The 19,775-nt window shown below is 39.1% G+C and overlaps 1 protein-coding gene across 1 annotated transcript in view; it reads left to right on the forward strand.

The window, feature by feature from the left end:
* The first annotated feature begins 19,429 nt into the window (after positions 1-19,429).
* The window catches only part of LOC107469837 (WAT1-related protein At1g44800), a 7,151-nt gene continuing 6,805 nt past the window's right edge, over positions 19,430-19,775 (forward strand). The window contains exon 1 of the mRNA XM_016089214.3: positions 19,430-19,735. Coding sequence (XP_015944700.1) covers positions 19,533-19,735 — 203 coding nt within the window. The 5' untranslated portion in view covers positions 19,430-19,532. The remainder of the gene's footprint in view (positions 19,736-19,775) is intronic.

Below are 19,775 nucleotides of genomic sequence, written 5' to 3' on the forward strand. Positions count from 1 at the left end.
TCAATTTAGGGAGAAAGCACAAAATCATGCTATTTAAAGGAATAAGCGTAGGAAAAGTTGATGAAATCCACCCAAATAAAGCAAATAAATATCATAAAATGTGGATTCATCAGATATCCTAACACAATGAGAAAACCAAAAGCAGAGTATACAATGAAACATAGTCCATAAGGAATCATAATAGTAAATTAAATATCAAACGTCGTTATAAAAAGTCAGCCCATGTCATTGAAGTAGTGTAGGACCAATGTAGGCCACCTCAGGAATAGTGGCAGAAATGAAGGATGGTCGCATCGCAGATGCACTGTGTTCGTCAAACGAATACCGTAGGGTATGTCTGGATCAAAATAGGGGTTGTATAGCAGACTCGAAGGATGCCTCGTCACTCACATACATCCATGTACGTGGCTCAGACCATAGAATCGCGATGTTCCTGTTGGGATCCTCAAACACATGCTCCTCTGGCATCTCTAAAATATGACTTTACTTTAATTTTATTCGATGCCTTGATATGTTTGTTTAGTGATTCCAGGTTTATAAAGCAAGGATTGGATTAAAGAAGTGAAGAAAAAGCATGCAAATTGGAGAATTCATGAAGAAATGAGGATTTGCAAAAATCATTGCGATGCGCACGCGTGACCCACGCGTACTCATCATGACAAAAGTTTTTGACAAGCATGGCTGGCGATTGCTGAGCTGTATCAGGCCCAAATTCAACTCATTTATGAAGCTATTAGAGGCAGAATTCAAGATGGAACAAGGGGGAGCAATTAGTGTAGTGTAGAAACATGTTTTAGGATAGTTTTATAGAGAGAGAAGCTCCCTCTTCTCTCTAGAATTAGGATTTTTAGGTTAATTTTCTCTTTAATTTCATATTTTAATCTTGTTTTAGCGTATTTCTCTTTACATTTTCATGCTCTAGTAGTTTAATTCTCTTATTTCTTCTTGTTAATTTCTCTTTTGAGCTACTTTTTATGTTTATGAACTCTTGTTACCTTTAATTTCATTTAATGCAATTTGATGTTCTATGTTCTTTTAGTGCTTGTTTGAGTTATTGTTGTTGATTTCTTGCATTAGGTAGTTTTAGATTTTATATTTCTTGCTATTTTAATTTGCTTTTATTTTTATGCACACCAAGTGTTTGATAAAATGCTCGGCTTAGGTTTAGAGTAGATTTTGATCATTCTTGGCTTAGAAAGAGAAATTAGGTGCTCTTGAGTCATTATTTCCCAACTTATATTGGTGATCTAGAGTTGTTAGTTAATATTGTTTCTATTGATGCTAACATTTTGCTAATTCAGTTAGTAAAGTGATTAGGATTTATGGATTGAGATTAACTAGTCTTATTTGATTTTCTCCCGATGTTGGAGATAAGAAAATAGGATTATCTCTTGATAATTAATGTGTTATGATTAATGACTAGGATAGAAAACCTTGATTCTCAATCCTTGCCATGAATGCCTCTTTAGTAATTGTTATACTTAGTTGTTTGCTTTCCTTTATTGCAATTTAATTTCTTGCTTCTTTATTATCAACCCACCTTTGTGAACCTCATAACCAATAATTGAGCATTCAATTGTAATTCCTAGAAAGAACGACGAGGGACTAATACTCTCAGTTATTTTTATTGGGTTGAACTTTGACAACCAAATTAAACTTTGATAGAAGGTTATTTGTCAGTTTGAAACTATACTTGCAACAAATTGATTTCTTTTATTGAGAAGAAATTCTAGGCAGACGGTAACCCTCTTTCACCATCTCATTCAATTAGCAGGCATATATAGTCTAACCCTCACCTTTACTTGTTAGTTTTCTATGAAATCTATCTCTAGCTCTCCCTCTCAGCCAAGACTCCCTCTCAAGCTTGGATCTTCGGATAGCTTGATGATCTTGCATGAGATGTTAGTGATAACTTTATCTAGAAGAAAATAAAAACAAGTGAGATACTCAAGGAGCTCATATGGCCGAATAAGAGAAGAAGAATAGTGATAAACCCCAATTTTGTGGTTTATCTTGTGTTGAATTTAGGGGATTTTATCAACTTATCCCATATTTATTCAATGAAATAGTATGCTTTTGTAATTCTCCCTAATTTGTACATAATGAGTGAAAACATCCTTTTTAGGCCTTAAAATAGCTAAGTTTAATCCACTTTGATTCCACTCGATATCTTGATATGTTTGTTGAGTGATCTCAGGGTTTATAAGACAAGGATTGGATGAAAGAAGTGAAGAAAAAGCATGCAAAATGGAGAACTCATAAAAAAATGAGCATTTGGAGGATTCAAGGCTACGCGCACGCGTCATCCATGCGTACGCGTGAGGAGAGAATTTGCCAGTGACGTGCACGCGTCACCCACGCGTATGCATGAAAGAGAACTTGGCCAATCAACGCGTACGCGTCAGCCACACTCACGCGTGACACTGGTCGTGTGACCTCATTAAAGTGAATACACTGTGGGCGATTTTTGATCTTTTCAGGCCTAAATCCAACTCATTTCTGAAGCTATTTGATGTAGAATTGAAGAGAGAACAATGGAGGAGCAATTAGGTAGCGTAGGAAACATGCCTTAGGTTAGTTCTAGAGAAAAAAGCTCTCTCTTCTCTCTAGAAATTAGGATTTTTAGTTTAATTGTCTCTTAGATTTAGGTTTCAATTCTTGTTTTCATCTAGTTTCTTTTACCTTTGCTTGTTCCATTGTTTTAATTAATTTAGTTCCTCTTGTTAATTTCCCTTTCCTTTAATGCAATTTGATGTTTTATGCTCTTTTCTTGCTTGTTTGAGGTATTGTTATTGATTTCTTGCATTGGGTAGTTGTAGAATTTATTATTCTTGCAATTTATCATGATTTCTTTTTATATCTTTCAAGTGTTTGACAAAATGCTTGGTTGGATTTTAGAGTAGATTTTGTGTATTCTTGTCTTGAAAAGAGAAATTGGGCAATCTTGAGTAATTAATACCCAATTTAGATTAGTGATCTAGAGTGATTAGTTAGTTTTATATCCATTAACATTACTTATGGATTGGGATTAACTAGTCCTATTTGACTTTCTCTCAATATGAAGATAACATTGTACTTTCTTCCGATGTTGGAGATGACAAAATAGGACTAGCTCTTGTTAACTATTGTATGATAATTAATGATTAGGATAGAAAGTCTTGATTCTCAATCCTTGCCATAAATGCCTCTTTTTAATATTTGATATCCTTAGTGGTCTTCTTTATTTTCTTGTCGTTTAGATTCTAGTCTCTTTATTTGCAAACCTCCCCCCTTTCTTAACCTCATAACCAATAATTGAGCATTCGATTGCAATTCCTAGAGAGAACGACCTGAGAATAATACTCTCGGTTATTTTTATTGGATTTGCATTCGTGACAAATAAAATTATACTTTGATTGAAGGTTGTTTGTTGGTTTGGACTATACTTGTAAATAGTGGTGGTTTTTCTTCACTTGCTATTTTTGGAAGCTCCAAGAGAAGATAATGAAGTAAAGAATTTAGCTCCTTGATCTTCTAAGAAGATGATGGTGTAGAATCAAATTTTATTGGTGGAAAAGCCTGGTGAAGGATGGAAGAACTCATGCCCATTCCCTCGGCTCTCTCACTCTCCTTCTCTAGCTCTCACTCTCTCGGATTGCTCTCCCTTTCTTGCTCCTCTCTTGTGTTTTAATTCACACCAAAGTAACACTTGATAGATGTATATGAAGATTGAATGGTGGAGGAGGTGGTGAGCATTTGAAGACTCCATGAACTCTCTCTCTCTCCCTCCCTCCCTCTCTTCTTTTCACTCTCGATTACTCTCCCACTCTCTCTTCTCTTCATTTTCTTTCATAACATATATAAAAATCAGAAATATTTTTGGTGCGTATATGTATGAATGGAGGAAGGATGAGCAACGTTGCATATATTTAGGGAAGGAACACATATTAACTTGCATGCTTATACATGTATCCTTTGTAATTAATGCTTCACTATCCTAATCACACATTTGGTTATGTTTGTGGGAGAGAGAGAAGTAAATTGGTTTGCATTAGAGAAGCGAATCGATTTAGGTTCAAGCTCGATTAAATTTTAATTAGGCTAGTTACTTTGGTTCTTTATTTTCTTTTGGCTAGTCTTCTTAGTAACTTCATGATTTTGGTTAACATGTCAAAGAGAATTTTCTTGATGGCATGGCTGAATTACTAAGGAGATTGAAAACAATAACAGATTAATGACTAAACCGTAAAATAATCATTTCAAACCATATCGATTTAAACAACTAGAAAAACCAGCATTTAAGATATTAATAGAAGAGAGTATCACATTGTTAAAATATTTTACTAAGGAAAAATTATTCAAGAAAAGTTAGTAATAAAATCTTTTGTAGACGAATTTGGACTCGATTGCCAAAATTTATTATTATCAGTACAGCTTTTAACTTTTGACATATTTTTATTTTTATTGTACTTTTTTTATTTATACTTATTTTATCTAAATTCGCTTTATTATATTATGATAAATGGTAATTTTTGAATGTTTACAAAATTTTATCGTAAAATTTCTAAAATTTAATTCTGTAAAAAGGTGGAGTGTTGTCAAAAATATGACTCAGGTCTAAACTTCAATTTATATATTTTAAAAGATTTAAATAATCTTTATCATAATTAACTTAGATTAGTCGAGTAGTCAACTCGCTCATCTGCTCGTTAGCCAGTGGATTATGAATTTTCTTCTGAACACAATTTTTACCCATCATGCCTCGAATATATTATTATTTGAGCATCAAAGTGTCTATACTCCTATCCCCTCATGCATACACGTTGGAAATTCCATCCAATCTCCCAATCTCCTTCGAACATCATTTTCCAAGAATCTAGTAAATATGCTTTGTGTATGAGATGTCTTTGGTACGGATTGAAGAGTAGATCGAAAATTTGTGGGTCAAGACGGGTGCCGGATTGTTCAACTGGAGTAGTGGAGATGGTACCTGCAAAGATACTCCGACGCTTAAGTCAGAATGGATCTGAGAGGTATAAGGTGTGAAAAATGAATGAATATCTGTAGGGACTTGAGTCCTTTATTTATAGGTGATGATAGCTATCTTATCTTATCTTGTTTGGATAAGATAAGGGAGACGTTTGAATTCGAAAGTTGGTTAAGAGCTCTAGTGGGCCGGTTCCGGGCCTTCTAGAGGCGCGATATGGTCGGGATCCGGGTAACCGGGTCCGAGGACCTTTCGGAGCGTGGGATCCGTGGGCCAGATCCATAACAGTTGCCCCCGTAGCGGGAGGCCGGGGGAGGTCGGTCTCTACCGCTGGAGGATGTGACTTGGGCCGTTTGTGGCCTTCGTCGGTTCCTCGGACTCGGGATTTTTAATGGATTCGTCTTTCGAGGGATGGGTGTCGGTGTGTCGGACTAGAGTTGGTTGTTTGACGCGATCTTTGCGTTTCTCGAGGTGTGCTTTGTCAGTTTTACTTTCCCAATGGAGCATTTATCGCGAGGGGACGTTTAGTTTGCTTTTCCTCTTTTGCCCTTATGCGTCGTGTTTTATCCTTGTGGGTATTTGCGTCTTTTCATCCTTTTGAAAAACGTTTTGGATTTCTTGCTTTCCTTCCCTCGTTTTGCTTTTGCATTTGCTACTTTTCTCCTTTGTGGTTTTCTCTTGCCTTGGTGTTTCTCTGGTTTTCTCTGTCGCTCGCTTTTCTGCCTCTTCTGTTTCATGTTTGAATTAATAGGTTGGTATTTCTCCTTATTCCCATTTCTACTTCAGCTCTTGATTATTTCCTGCATTTCTGTTTGCATGCCTATTTTAGTGTGGGCTGAGATTTTTGGCTGTGTTTGTGCGATGGTCCTAAGTCTTGGGATAGTGTGTGTTTAGTTTTCTTGGGGGATGGGTGCTGCTGGTGTAGTTGGCAGTAGGTTTTGGTGTTTCTCCACCGTGTTTTGCCACGCGTTTTTGGCTAATGGTGGTGTTCGCCGTTGTTTTAGGTATGGCTCGTCGGAGGGCCGAGGGAGTTAGGGCTCTGGTGGTCCCAGCCGGGGGCGTTCCATCCCTCTATTCCTGGGTTACCAGTGATGTCTGGGGCACGCCGTCGCGATTGACGGAGGCGGACCTCCAGCGGCTCCGCGATCAAGGGGCAGTTTATGGGGGTGGGAATGCTGAGCGTGGGTATGAGTTTATCCTTCCTGGGGTCAACGAGAGTGTTTGCTACACCAATCTCGACTCGCCGACCGTACCGGATTGGATGTGGGTGTACGAGGCGATGTTCACCCGACTCGGCGTGTGACTTCCCTTTTCCCCTTTCGTTCAGCAGTTGTTGAGTCGGTGTTCCGTGGCGCCGTCCCAACTGCATCCCAATAGTTGGGCGGCGATCCGATCTTTCGAGCTTGTCTGTGAGTTTCTGGAAATCCCGGTTTCGGTGAATGTCTTCCTTTTCCTTTTCTTGTGTACCTTGCCTACTAAAGAGGGGAAGCACAAGAAAGGTTACATGTCGTTTAGGGCCCAACCCCACCGTCGGGTCTTTGGTTTGTATGAAGATTTCTTTCATAGGTTTAAGAGTGGGTATTTCAAGGTTAGTTATGTCGGGGGACATCACCCGTTTTGGTTAACTTTGGAGGGTGAGCGGCGGTTCCCCACCTACTGGAATTTCGGTGTGGGGCCGTCCGTTCTTACTCGGGTGACGCAGGAATTTTTGTCTGCGGAGGATCGGGATGTCGCCCTTGTCTTATGGCAGTTGTTCGGGGAGCGTCCTCTTAATCCTAGGGATGTGATGGGTGACCCGGTTGCTTGTCGGGCTTATGTTGGTATGTGATGCTTTTCTCCTCCTTTTTTTTTGTACTTATGCTTTTTTCTTTTTATGGTCTTTCTTATAGTTGAGATGGCTGGGGGTTTGACGACTTTGGCTAGGCTGAAAGCTCATTTGTCTCAGGGGGCTCCTTCTGGTGGTTCTCCCTCCACTCCGACTTCCCGTCCTACTGATGATGCGAGGGTTGCTTCTGAGGACTTGGTGTTGACTGAGGGTGGCACCCAAGGGTCGGGTCAGGGTGTGGAGGTTGAGGATGATGTGGTGGTTGTGTCGCCGGAGGGTGGTTCCCGGAAGCGAAGGAGATCGGAGGATGCTGATAGCGAGAATGTGATGGAGGGGGAGGGTGCAGTTCCATCTGTGATGGACCATCGTTTCGACGCTCCGGCCTTCATCGATGAGTATCTTATGCCTGGTACGGAAGACTTCTTTCGTGAATGCGATGTGACTTTCCAGGCAAAGTCGCTTTACCGTTCCCTTCTCCGGTCCGCTGTGATTGTTTGGAAGGCTGAGCCGGTGATGGCTCAGGTGGGTCTTCTAGACAAGAAATTGCGTCAATCTCAGGCTGAGGTGGCGAGGTTGAAGGGGCTGCTTGCGGAAGCTGAATCGGTGAGGGAGAAGGCCGTGGAGGCGTCCGAGGAGTCTGGTGCCGAAATCCTTCGCCTTTCCGAGGTTGAGACTTCTCTTCTGTCTCAACTTGGGGAGGAGCGGAGGAAGGGTTCGGATGCTGAGTCTCGGGCTGCCGTGCTCCTTTCTGATGTTGCTGTTTTGAAAGATGAGGTGGTCGTGCTAAAAGTGGAGGTTGTGGGTTTAAGGGAAAAGAAGGACGTGTTGCTTGCCGATGTGAAGGAAGTTGTTACTGCTGCCGAGGAGACGATGAAAGCTCAGGCTTTAGTGTTGGCACCCGGCGCTGATGTGTCTGTGATGGAAGCTTTCAAGACTGTCCGTGATGGTCAGATTGTCGACCTTGAGTAGCTATGATTATATCTGCTTGTTTTGGATTTTGTATTTTTTGCTTGATGGTTTCTTGGCCATGTGGCCGTGTGGTCGTGTGACAATGGTTTCGTGACTTTGTACGAATTTGTTTTTTGATGGTTTCGGCTGTTTGGGCTTTTCTATTTTTAAGCCGTTTTTGGCCTTATCTATCGTTTATTTGGGGTGGGTGGCTCGCCGTGTGTTTCTTTTTTGTGGATATCCGTTTTTCGGGCCTTGGGGTGATCAATCTCCCAGTTGTGGCCGTGATTTTTGTTCTGAGTTTAAGGAATATATGAATAAAGAAAATCAAAGGGTATATTGAAATTTTGACATTTTAATATGAAAAGAAAAGGGGAGTTTAGGGGGTCGGCTTATGTGTAGTATCGTCGAAGATTGGTGGTGTTCTAGGTCCTCGGGATCTCGTCGCCGTTGAGTCGTTCGAGCTTGTATGCTCCTTTCCCAATTGTTTCCTTGACTCTGTAGGGTCCCTCCCAGTTAGGGGTGAGTTTTCCTTCTCCTGGGGTTGGGGCGCCGATGTCTTTTCGTCGTAAGACGAGGTCGTCGATCGCGAATTCTCGTCGGATCACGCCGTGGTTATACCTTAGGCTGATTCTTTGTTTTAAGGCTAGTTCTCTGATGTGGGCTATGCTTTTCACTTCGTCAGTGAGGTCTCGTTCTGCCACTTCGTCATTTCCTCCTATCGTTCTTCTAGGGCTTGGGTCTCTGATTTCTACTAGGATAATCGCTTCTATGCCGTATGTTAGGCGGAAAGGGGTTTCCCCGATAGCCGTTTGGGGGGTTGTTCGGTATGACCACAAGACTGATCCGAGTTCGTCGGCCCATAGTCCTTTGGCTTCGTCGAGCCCTTTTTTTAGTCCTTTGACGATTATTTTGTTCGCGGATTCTACCTGTCCGTTTGTTTGGGGGTGTTCTACCGAACTGAAGCGATGTGATATATGTAGCCCTTCCAGGAAATCTTTGAACTTTTTGTCGGTGAATTGGGTTCCGTTGTCCGAGATTACGATCTCTAGGATCCCGAACTGAGTTATGATCTGTCTCCAGAAGAATTTTCGACATTGGGTTGCCGTGATGGTGGCCAGGGGTTCAGCCTCGATCCATTTAGTGTAATAGTCTTTGGCGACGATTAGGTATCGGAGTTGGCCGAGTGCCATCGGAAAAGGTCTGACGAGGTCGATACCCCATGTTCCGAATGGCCGTTCTGCCGTTATGACGCTGAGCTGGTGGGGGGCGGCTTGGTGGATGTCAACGTGCCTCTGGCATTTGCTGCAGCTTTTTACTAGTTGCGCGGAGTCCCGGATAACTGAGGGCCAGAAGTACCCGGCTCGGATGACTTTTTGGGCTAGGGTATTGCCCCCGATGTGGTGGCCACAACAGCCTTCGTGGATTTCGCGGAGTATGTATTCCGTGTCCACGGGTTCGACGCATTTGAGAAGGGGTTGCGAGAGTCCTCATTTGTATAGTTGTCCTGAGACGACGGTGTAATTAGCGGCTTCTCTTTTTGTTCGTTTCGCCTCCTTGGGGTCCTCGGGTAGCGTCCCATTGAGGAGGTATTGTAGGATGGGGTGGGTCCATGATCTTTCATTTGAAAGTGTTAGAACGGTGTCAGTTGTGGTTGATATGGATGGTGTTCTAACGACTTCCTGGATTAGCGACCTATTGCCATATCCTGGTTTGGTGCTGGCAAGTTTGGAGAGGAGGTCTGCCCTGGTATTTCGTTCCCTGGGGACGTGTTGTATGGTTATGCAATCGAATTCCTCTTTTAGCTTGTTTACTTTGGCGAGGTATTGCTGGAGTAGGGGGTCCCGTGTTTGGTAGTCTCCGTTGATTTGGGAACTGACCACCTGTGAGTCGGTGCATACTTCCAAGGTTTTTGTTCCGACCTCCTTAGCTAGAGTCAGGCCTGCTAAGAGGGCCTCGTATTCCACTTGGTTGTTTAAAACCGGAAATTCGTAGCATACAGACTGTTCGATTGTGACCCCATTTTGACTTTCGAGTATCACTCCGGCTCCTCCAGAAGTGACGTTCGATGAACCGTCGACGTGTAGTTTCCATGATTCAGGGGTGGAGTTTCCCGGTGTCATTTCGGCGACAAAATCAGTCATGGCCTGCGCTTTAATTGCGTTCCAGGGTTCGAAGGTTATTTGGAATTGAGATAGCTCGACGGACCATGCTAGCATTCTTCCTGCTAGATCGGGCTTTTGTAGTACTTGCTTGACCGCTTGGTCGGTCCAAACCGTCACGAGGTAGGCCTGGAAGTATTGTCGCAGGCGCCGGGAGGCCGTGAGGAGTGTGAGGGCTAGCTTTTTTAGGCATGAATAGCAAGTTTCTGTCTCTTGAAAAACTTTGCTTATGAAGTAGATAGGTTGTTGTTCTCGGCCCTTGTCTTCACGGATGAGTGCCGCTGCGAGTGCTTCTTCCGTTATAGAAAGGTATAAGTAAAGAGTTTCCCTGGTTTGGGGTTTGGCGAGGACTGGTGGTTCTGATAGAACTTTTTTGAAGTGTTGGAATGCCTCTTCGCAACTTTCTTCCCATATGAAGGGGTTCCTTTCTTAATCAGCTTGAAGAAAGGGATTGCTTTTTGTGCCGATGCCCCGAGGAAGCGGGATAGTGCAGTGAGTCGGCCGGTGAGCTTTTGGATATCGTTGAGATTTCTCGGGCTTGTCATTTCGAGGATGGCTCGGCATTTTTTGGGGTTAGCCTCTACCCCTCGCTGTGTGATCATGAAGCCGAGGAACTTGCCTGCTTCCATTCCGAAGGCGCACTTTATCGGGTTAAGGCGCATCTGGTGCTTCCGTAGGGTGTTCAGGATGAGTTCGAGATCGCTGATGAGTTGTTCGCCGGATTTGGTTTTGGCGAGCATGTCGTCTATGTAGACTTCTAATTTGGTCCCGGATAGGTTCTGGAATATCTTGTTGACGAGCCTTTGGTAGGTGGCTCCGGCGTTTTTTAGGCCGAAGGGCATGATTGTGTAGCAGTACGTTCCTTCGGGGGTGATGAAAGCTGTCTTTTCCTCGTCAGGTCGGTGCATGGGTATCTGGTTGTATCCGGAGTATGCGTCCATGAAGCTTAGGTATCGGTGGCCGGATGCGGCATCTACTAATCCGTCGATGTTTGGTAGGGGGAAGGCGTCTTTTGGACAGGCTTTGTTTAGGTCCGTATAGTCGACGCACATTCGCCACTTTCCATTAGACTTTTTGACTGGTACGACGTTCGCTAGCCATGTCGTATAGGGTAGTTCCCGAATAAAGTTTACTTCGAGTAGAGATTTGACTTGTCTTTTGACCTCGGCTGCTCGGTCAGGTGAAATTTTCCGTCTTCTTTGTGCCACAGGTTTGGCTTTGGGGTCCACTGCCAGCCGGTGGGACATCAGGGCAGGGTCTATACCTGGCATGTCGGCTGGTGTGAATGCGAATAAGTCTCTGTTCTGTTTTAGGAGTTGGGAGAGATCCGATTTGAGGTCGTACGGGAGGTTCCTGTTGATGAAAGTGTACTCGTCTTAGGTCTGTCCTATTTGTAGTTTTTCCATGTCGCCTTCTGGTTCCGGCCTGGGTTGGCCGTCCTGTCGGGCATCCAGGTCGGCTAGGAATATGTCGACCGCGTCGCAGGACTTTTTTCGTAGAGCAAGGCTCGTGTTATCGCATTCTGCCGCAATTTCTTGGTCGCCGTGGATGGTACCGATGGAGCCATCTTCCGTTGTAAACTTCATGAGGAGGTACTTTGTGAAGATGACAGTGGACAGATCGTTGATTGTTTTTCTTCCGAGGATGACGTTGTAGGCGGTGGAGTCTTTGAGGACCACGAATTCGGATAGGATCGTCTTCCTTTGGCATCCCGTTCCAATGGTAAGGGGAAGGGTGATGGAGCTGTCTGGTTTGAGGAAGTTGTCTTCGAGTCCCGTGACGCCGTTACGATGTGTTTGGAGGTTGTCGTTGCGGAGTCCGAGTTTGTCAAAAGCTCCTCTAAAAAGGATGTTAGATTCTGCGCCTGTGTCCACTAGTATCCTTCGTACTAGCCCTGTCCCAAATTTTGCCGAGATGACGAAAGGGGCGTCTTCAGCCGAGGTGCTGTGTTGGCAATCCTCGGGTAAGAAGGTGATCGCGTTGTTGGTAGTGATGGGTGGGGTTTGGTTCCCGACTGCCAGGACTTTAAGGTCCTTTTTTAGTTCTAATTTTGACTTGCCTGGTGTATCCTTGCCTGTAATGATGTTTACTATTATGGTCGGGTCTTCTTCTGGGCTTCCCCGGGGGGTTGTCCTTGTGTTCTTAGGTTGCGTCCTTCTCTCTCCAGCGACCTATCCCTTTCAGTGCGTTTTGGTTCTCTGATAATTTTGACAAACTCAGGGAGCTTGCCGTCTCTTATGGCTTGCTTGAGGGCATCCTTTAGGTCAAAACAGTCTTGTGTCCTGTGCCCGTGACCACAGTGGTAATCGCAGTAAAGGGTTTTGTTGCCGACAGTTCTTTCTTTGAGTTGTCGGGCTTTCGGGATAATACCACGATCTGCTATTTGGTGGTATATTTCGGTAATCGGGGCCGTCAGAGGTGTGTAGTTAGAGAATTTGCCGACTCGGGGTGGTCGGTTTGTGCTTGTTGGCTTGGGATGGTCCTTCTGGCCTTCTCGGGGTGGGGGATTATGCCGAGGCGTCGGGTTACCGTGTTGGGTGTTGTCGTGCTGCCGCTTATTGGCGGCTACGACTTGGCTGACTTCCTCGTCGTTTATGTAGTCCTTAGCGACGCTCTGGATCTCGTGCATGGTCCATACTGGTTTGGTAGTGAGGTGCTTGCAGAAGTCCTCGTTCATGAGTCTGTTGGTTAGGCAGAGGCTTGCGACGGAGTCCGTGAGTCCGTCGATTGTTAGACATTCATCATTGAAACGGTCGAGGTATTTTCTTGTAGATTCGTCTTGTTTCTGCGTGACTCCTAATAGGCTGATAGGGTGTTTGGCTTTAGTGATCCTGGTGGTGAATTGGGCCAGAAATTTCCGCAAGATGTTGTGGAAGCCGGTTATAGACCCGTTGAAGAGGGCATTGAACCATTTGATCGCTGGCTCGGCTAGGGTTACTGGGAAAGCTCTGCACCGAACCGCGTCGGCGGCCCCTTTGAGGTTCATTCTGGCCTCGAAGGCCGTTAGGTGTTCTTGGGGATCCTTGGTTCCATCGTATTTCATGTCGGTGGGTTTATCAAAACCTTTAGGGAGTTTTTGCTCTTAGAATCCTTTCAGTGAAAGGCGTCGCCCCCATTATTATGTGGTCATTTCTTGTGCGTTTGGTTTCTCGATGTCGTCGGTCCTCGTCCGTGTCGTGTTGATGGATTGGGTCTCGGGAGGTGTTGCGGTTATGCCTCTTACTGTGTCGCTGATTTGGCGATCTTCCATGTCTGGGATCGCGGGAGATACTTCGGTTGTTCCTTCTGTTATTTTGTCGGTCTAGCGACCTGCCGCGATGGGATCTTGATCTGGAGGTCGTGTGACTTCCGTTCTCGGCGTTGTATTTTTTCTTGGTAGCGATTCTGTCCTCGAGCTCTTGCACTCGTAGATAGAGCTCTTGGATTATTTGGGCTGCCTTGTCCCCCGTGTTTTCGGGGTGTCGTGGTCCAGCGAGGTTGGGTTCGTTGTGCACTGGGTCGGTCCGGTGGACGGTGCTAGTTATTCTTCCGTGGAGCGCGGCTTCTTGGTGTTCGGGAGTTAGATTTCTTGTTCAGGAGTTTTGCGGGTCAAGGCAGGTGCCGGATTGTTCGATTGGAGAAGTGGAGATGGTACCTGCAAAGACACTCCGACGCTTAAGTCAGAATGGATCTGAGAGGTATAAGGTGTGAAGAATGAATGAATACCTGGAGGGACCTGAGTCCTTTATTTATAGGTGATGGTACCTATCTTATCTTATCTTGTTTGGCTAAGATAAAGAAGACGTTTGAATTCGAAAGTTGGTTAAGAGCTCTAGTGAGCCGGTTCCGGGCCTTCTAGAGGCGCGATATGGTCGGGACCCGGATAACCGGGTCCGAGAACCTTTCGGAGCGTGGAATCCATGAACCGGATCCGTAACACTTTGTTTTTTATTTTTTATTTTTTTGTGAAAACGTATAAAGACACATTATTTTGACCTTTATTTATAGGTTTTAATAGATTAAATAGGTTTCATAAATAACAAACGTGATATAAATTAATTATTTAGACAAATTATTTTGATTTGCCAAATCCTACAAGAGTCGAATTAATTTTCACTTGTATCTATATAAATTAATTCTTGAACTTTTTCAAACTTTATGGAATCTGTGAAGAAACAAAACGAAACATAATGTATGTTAATCTTGTATTTAAAGGAAGAAGAATGTATGTTAATCTTGTATTTATCTAACAAATTTTCGTTACATAATGTCCCATGTATGTCTTTAATAAATCCCACCCACCACCACCACCACCATTTGCGGTATCTCGTGAATGACTCCTCCCCACGTCACTCGCACTAAGTTTTGAAACGTTACATTACATAAACGAGCTTTTCTATTAGGAATTCATATAGTTGATAGTTGATCGTGACTCGTGTTATGTCAGCCTTCACTTAGAGACACAATAATTGTAAATAATAATATTATAAACCAAAAATATACAGCATACTCCATATTAATTAGAGACGTTGACATATCGAATAATGGATGTTGTGAGAAAAATGAGTTCTCTTCTCAATAATACTAGATAACTTTGAGTGTGAGACACATAAGTACACTTCCTATATGATATCCCAAATCATTATTGATGATTAAGGACTATGACGACATAATACATATCTATCTATATATGGATCGGATGAGTAACTTCATATATATACATGTTTGATATGAATGTCATAACTTCAAATATTTGTAGAACGAGTAATGACAGAAAATTAACATTTTTTTATTTAATATGAGACAATTTTTTAATTTTTTATTTTAAATCCTAAATTATAAATTATTAATCTTAAATTTTAAATTATATATTTAATTTTTAAAATTGACTAATATTAACTAACTAAATATTGATTCTCCATATATATTTTCTTTTTAGAATTCAATTTTAACGTTCTAAATAAAAATATATATGATTTTATTATAATGAAAATCTTAAGATTATTAAATTTAAGAGTTAATTTTAAAAATTTGTTTTACAAAACTGAATTCATAAATTTTTTGAAAGGATACAGATTTCATAAATCTAATAATTAAAATATACTAAATTTATATATACATAAATTCTACAAGTTAATCATACTCGGGATTTTAATTATTTAAAAAACTAAAAAACTTATAATTAGATTATTCTTTAAAATAATTTAATATTAATAGTATTAATAATTTAATCTCATATTTATAGTGTTCATCTCGTGATAAGTATATCTTTGATAAGTACGTTATTACTAAAGAGGTGAAAACTAAGCCGTAACTAGGTGATTAATTTTAAATTTTTAACCATTTATCTGAATCCGTTCGAAAGCATATATACCAGCCATTGCATATATAATAATCTTACTGAACACCTGAACATAGCTTTTAATTAGCCCTTTAATATTTGCATGCGTCATGACAGATAAAGCACTAAATCTAATTTCCATTCGGTTGTTAACAAAACCGTACATCACTTTGGATACACATTAAACTTTTAGTTTGGAATAAATAATTTTATGATAATTTTTAGTATGTTGATAAATGTTACGGACATGATTATTTGGATTCTGATGGGTCTTCTGTAATTTGGGTCATCTAAGATAATTTTAAATTTTAATAAATTTGTTAGATTTTTAGATAGCGAAATTTCTTTATCTTAAGATAAGATAATTTATGCCATTTATAAAAGAAGAGTTCAACTATTTTTTAGATATAATCATTTTATTTTATATACTTATTTTTTACCTCTTTAATTCTCTAATTTAAATGTCGAAGTGTTATTACAAGTATTATCTTACCGTTCCAAAAGTTCAACCTTACTATTCTACTGGATCCACGGATACCCAATCCATTATCAGCAGAACAAACTACCATCTACATTTTTAGGTATAGTCTTGTATAATAAATAAACGCAAAAAAAGGTAAAGAGAAAAAAAAAAAGAAGAATATTGTCATACAAGTGACTTATATAATGCGAGCGTAAAATTACATTGTTTTTCTTTGTATTCAGCATTCTTTTTTTCTTTTTTTTTTGTGTTTCTTCTTCTTTTTTTCATATGTTTCATCTTTATCGTCATTTGTTTTTATTACTGTTGTTGTTGCTACATTTTTTTCTTCCTTCTCTTTCTATTGATTTTGTAACATTATGTATTCTTTTTTTTATTTAATTTTTTCTTCCAAAAAAAATTATGAGAACATGAAATAAGAAAATGAAGAAGAAGAAGTAGTAGAAGATTAGGAGGAGAAAGAGAAAGAGTTTTGAATTATACAGAACATATCAGCACACATACACCGAAAATTTTTAAACAATACACTCGAATATCTTCGTGTTACACCCAAATATCTTCATGTTACACTCAAATTTGCTACAAATACAGAAAAATGTGTCTTCTAATGCTGCATTTCTTTTTCTTCTTCTTTTTTTCTTATTTCTTTCTTTCTTTTAGTTGAATGAATGCAAGTTCATCCTCTTTCAAGTAATTTTGCAGCATTATATGTTTCTTCTTATTCTTTGTTTGATTTTTTTATTCTTGTTAAAAGAGTAAAACAAGAAAAAACTTGAGAAAATAAAATAAAAAGGAAAAGATGAATAAGAAAAAAGAAGAAGATGGTGATGATGATGAAAAAAAGAAGAAGAACTAGCAGAAGATGAGGAGGATGAAGAGGAAGAGTTTTGAATTATGCAGAACTTATTAGCACACATACACCGAAATTCTTAAACAATACACTCGAATATTTTTGTGTTATACATAAATATCTTTGTGATACACCCGAATTTGCTGCAAATACAGAAAAATGTTTCCTCTAATGCTGCATTTTTTCTTTCTTCTTGAGAAGATAAAACAAGAAAAAAAAGATGAATAAGAAAAAAAAGAAGAAGATGACGATGATGATAAAAAGAAGAAGAAGAAGAAGCAGCAGAAGATGAGGAGGAGGGAGAATAAGAGTTTTGAATTATGCAGAACTTATCAGCACACATACACCGAAAATTCTTAAACAATACATTCAAATATCTTTGTGTTACACCCAAATTTGCTGCAAGTATAGAAAAATATTTTCTTTAATGCAATACTTTTACGTTACATTCAATTCAAACCATCAACGATGAAACATTATCCACCTACATAATCATAAACTACTAACTAAAATATTAACTAGAATCGAACTACACCTCAACCATTTGATTGGACAATAATCAATTTCATTCTAGTTCAATTGACAATATGAATTTGAATTATTCATTATCTTGAACAACGAGATAACTGATGATGAAGGAGAAGGAGGAAAAGGAAGGAGGAGTGACAAAGAAAAATTGTCGGTTAGGAATTTTTACAAAATAAGTCCGTTAAAGTATAGTTCCAAACCAACAAATAACTCTCAATCAAAGTTTAATTATTTTGTCACAAGTGCAAACCAATAAAAACCGAGAGTATTTAAATATCGGATCGTCTCTCAAAAAATTACAAAAAAGTGTGCATGTTAATGATTATGAGGTATTTTTTTTGGGGTTTTTATGATATGAGATCAGAAATATAAATAATAAGAAAGTAAGGATATAACTAAAAAAGGTCTTGGCAAAGGATGGAAATTGAAATTTCTATCCTCATTATCATCCTCAATTGTGATAGAAATTGTCTATTGCTCTCACTCAATTAACCTCTAACAATTGAAGAAAAGTCAAGTGAGAAAAATTGACTTTAGTCCACAAGTCCTAATAAAAAAAATTAGCTTTAGTGGATTTCAAGCCAACTAGCAATTCTCAATCACCAATCAACACTAGATTTTGATAATTCAAGAGTCTCCAAATTACTAATGCAAGCCAAGAATACAAAATTCTATACTAAAATTGAAAGAGACATTTTATCAAATACCTAACATGCATAAAAGGAAAAATAGTATAAATTACAATAATGAAAATCTATAACTACCAATTGCAAGAAAATAATAACAATCACTCAAATAAACATTAAAAAATATAAAACATCAAAATTGTAATAAATAAACTCCAAATTAACAAAAGTGCATTAACATAAAGAGTATCAAAATAAAGAGAGTAACAATAAAAGAAAACTACAAGAACTATGAAACAAGAACAAGGAATTGTAAATGAAACTAAATGAAAGTAAAAATTAAATTCTAAAATAAGAAGAAACCTAAATCTAAAATCCTATCTCTCTCTAGAAACATCACTCAAAATATGCTAAAAACTAAATAAATTTATTCGATGTTGTCTTGGAATGTTTCTCTCCTAGCTTCCATTCAACTTCTGGGCATCCAAAATTGGGTCTAAAGACCCCGCAAATCGCGAGCCATGTGACTTTTTAATGAAGTCACGCACTCAGATGTGTGCATACGCACACTTACTGAATTCTACCTTGTGCGTACGTACAAAATTTTGTGCGTACACACACTTCTTCTTATGTTCTCCCATTTTGCATGATTTTCTTCCACTTTTCTCAAGCCATTCTTGCCTAATTGACCTGAAATCACTCAACAAAACATATAACGGCATCGAATGGAATAAAAGTGGAATTAATTAATTTAAGTACAAAATAGTATGTTTTCACACTTAAGTGTAATTTAGAGAGAAATTACAAAAGTATGCTATTCAAGTATATAAATGTGAGTTTATATAATGAAATCCACTCAATTCAAGACAAAATTTATCATCAAATATGGATTCATCAAGGAGAATAAATTTCAATGAAAAAAGGAGGAGGAGGAGGAGGAGGTGGTGTTGGTGACAATGATACAGAAAAATAATAAAAAAGAAGAAGAAAAAGAAGAACGTGCAATGACAACACGAAAAAGAACATGCGCGCGTGAATATAAATGACTTGTATAGATTTGTATAAAAAATAACTTTTTGCAAATAATTAAAAAAAATGAAAGCCAGAGAATTTAATTTCTAATAAATAATTAAAAGGTTAAGATGAATATTATCTTCTATAAAATAATATCTGTCATATAAAAAATAATTACAGGAGTATTCGACCCAACCATTTCTTGTTACCTTTACTTGTGTACATATATTTAATTAGCAATGGGTTTTTTATATTTATAAAATAAATTAGTTATTATATATTTTAGTATATTTATACATGTGTTTTTTTAAATAAAATAATCAATTATAAAAATAAATTTTTTTATAATACAATATATATCTTTAAACTATTAATAGTATAATAATCAAATTTTATATAATAAATATATATTTACACTTTTGTTTGTATTTCAATGATAAAAATAAATTGTTTGATTATATATATTGTTTATAAAATTTAATTATATTCTTAAAAAGTTATTATAAATTACTATAAATATAAATCTATATGCATTTCATATTTTGACATATATGTTTGTACAGATAAATAATTTTATAGCATATTACATTATTATTTGAAAATTTAATTTTATTATATTACACAACAAAGAGATATAGATATCATTATTTTTGTTGCCGTAATTATTTAGCTCTCTGTTTTCTTGGCCTATAAGAAGGCCATTCTACATCCCAAGAGTGTCACCAACAAACTCATAAACAAAACACACACACACACACACAGCTTCTTGGTGGGTTTGTGTGAGTGTGAGTGTGCTACAGAGAGATTCAGATATGGAGGAGCAAAATGGTATGGGGAAGTTGTTGAAAAAGTTGAAGCCATATCTTGCGATGGTTTCGCTTCAGTTTGGGTACTCTGGGATGTATGTCATCACCATGGTTTCTTTCAAACATGGAATGAGTCATTGGGTTCTCTCTGTATACCGTCATGTTATTGCCACACTCATCATGCTTCCCTTTGCTTTTTTCCTTGAAAGGTCTCTCTCTCTCTCTCTCTCTCTCTCTCTCTCTCTCTCT

Source organism: Arachis duranensis, chromosome 10 (genome assembly GCF_000817695.3).
Source record: "Arachis duranensis cultivar V14167 chromosome 10, aradu.V14167.gnm2.J7QH, whole genome shotgun sequence".
Lineage (NCBI taxonomy): Eukaryota > Viridiplantae > Streptophyta > Magnoliopsida > Fabales > Fabaceae > Arachis > Arachis duranensis.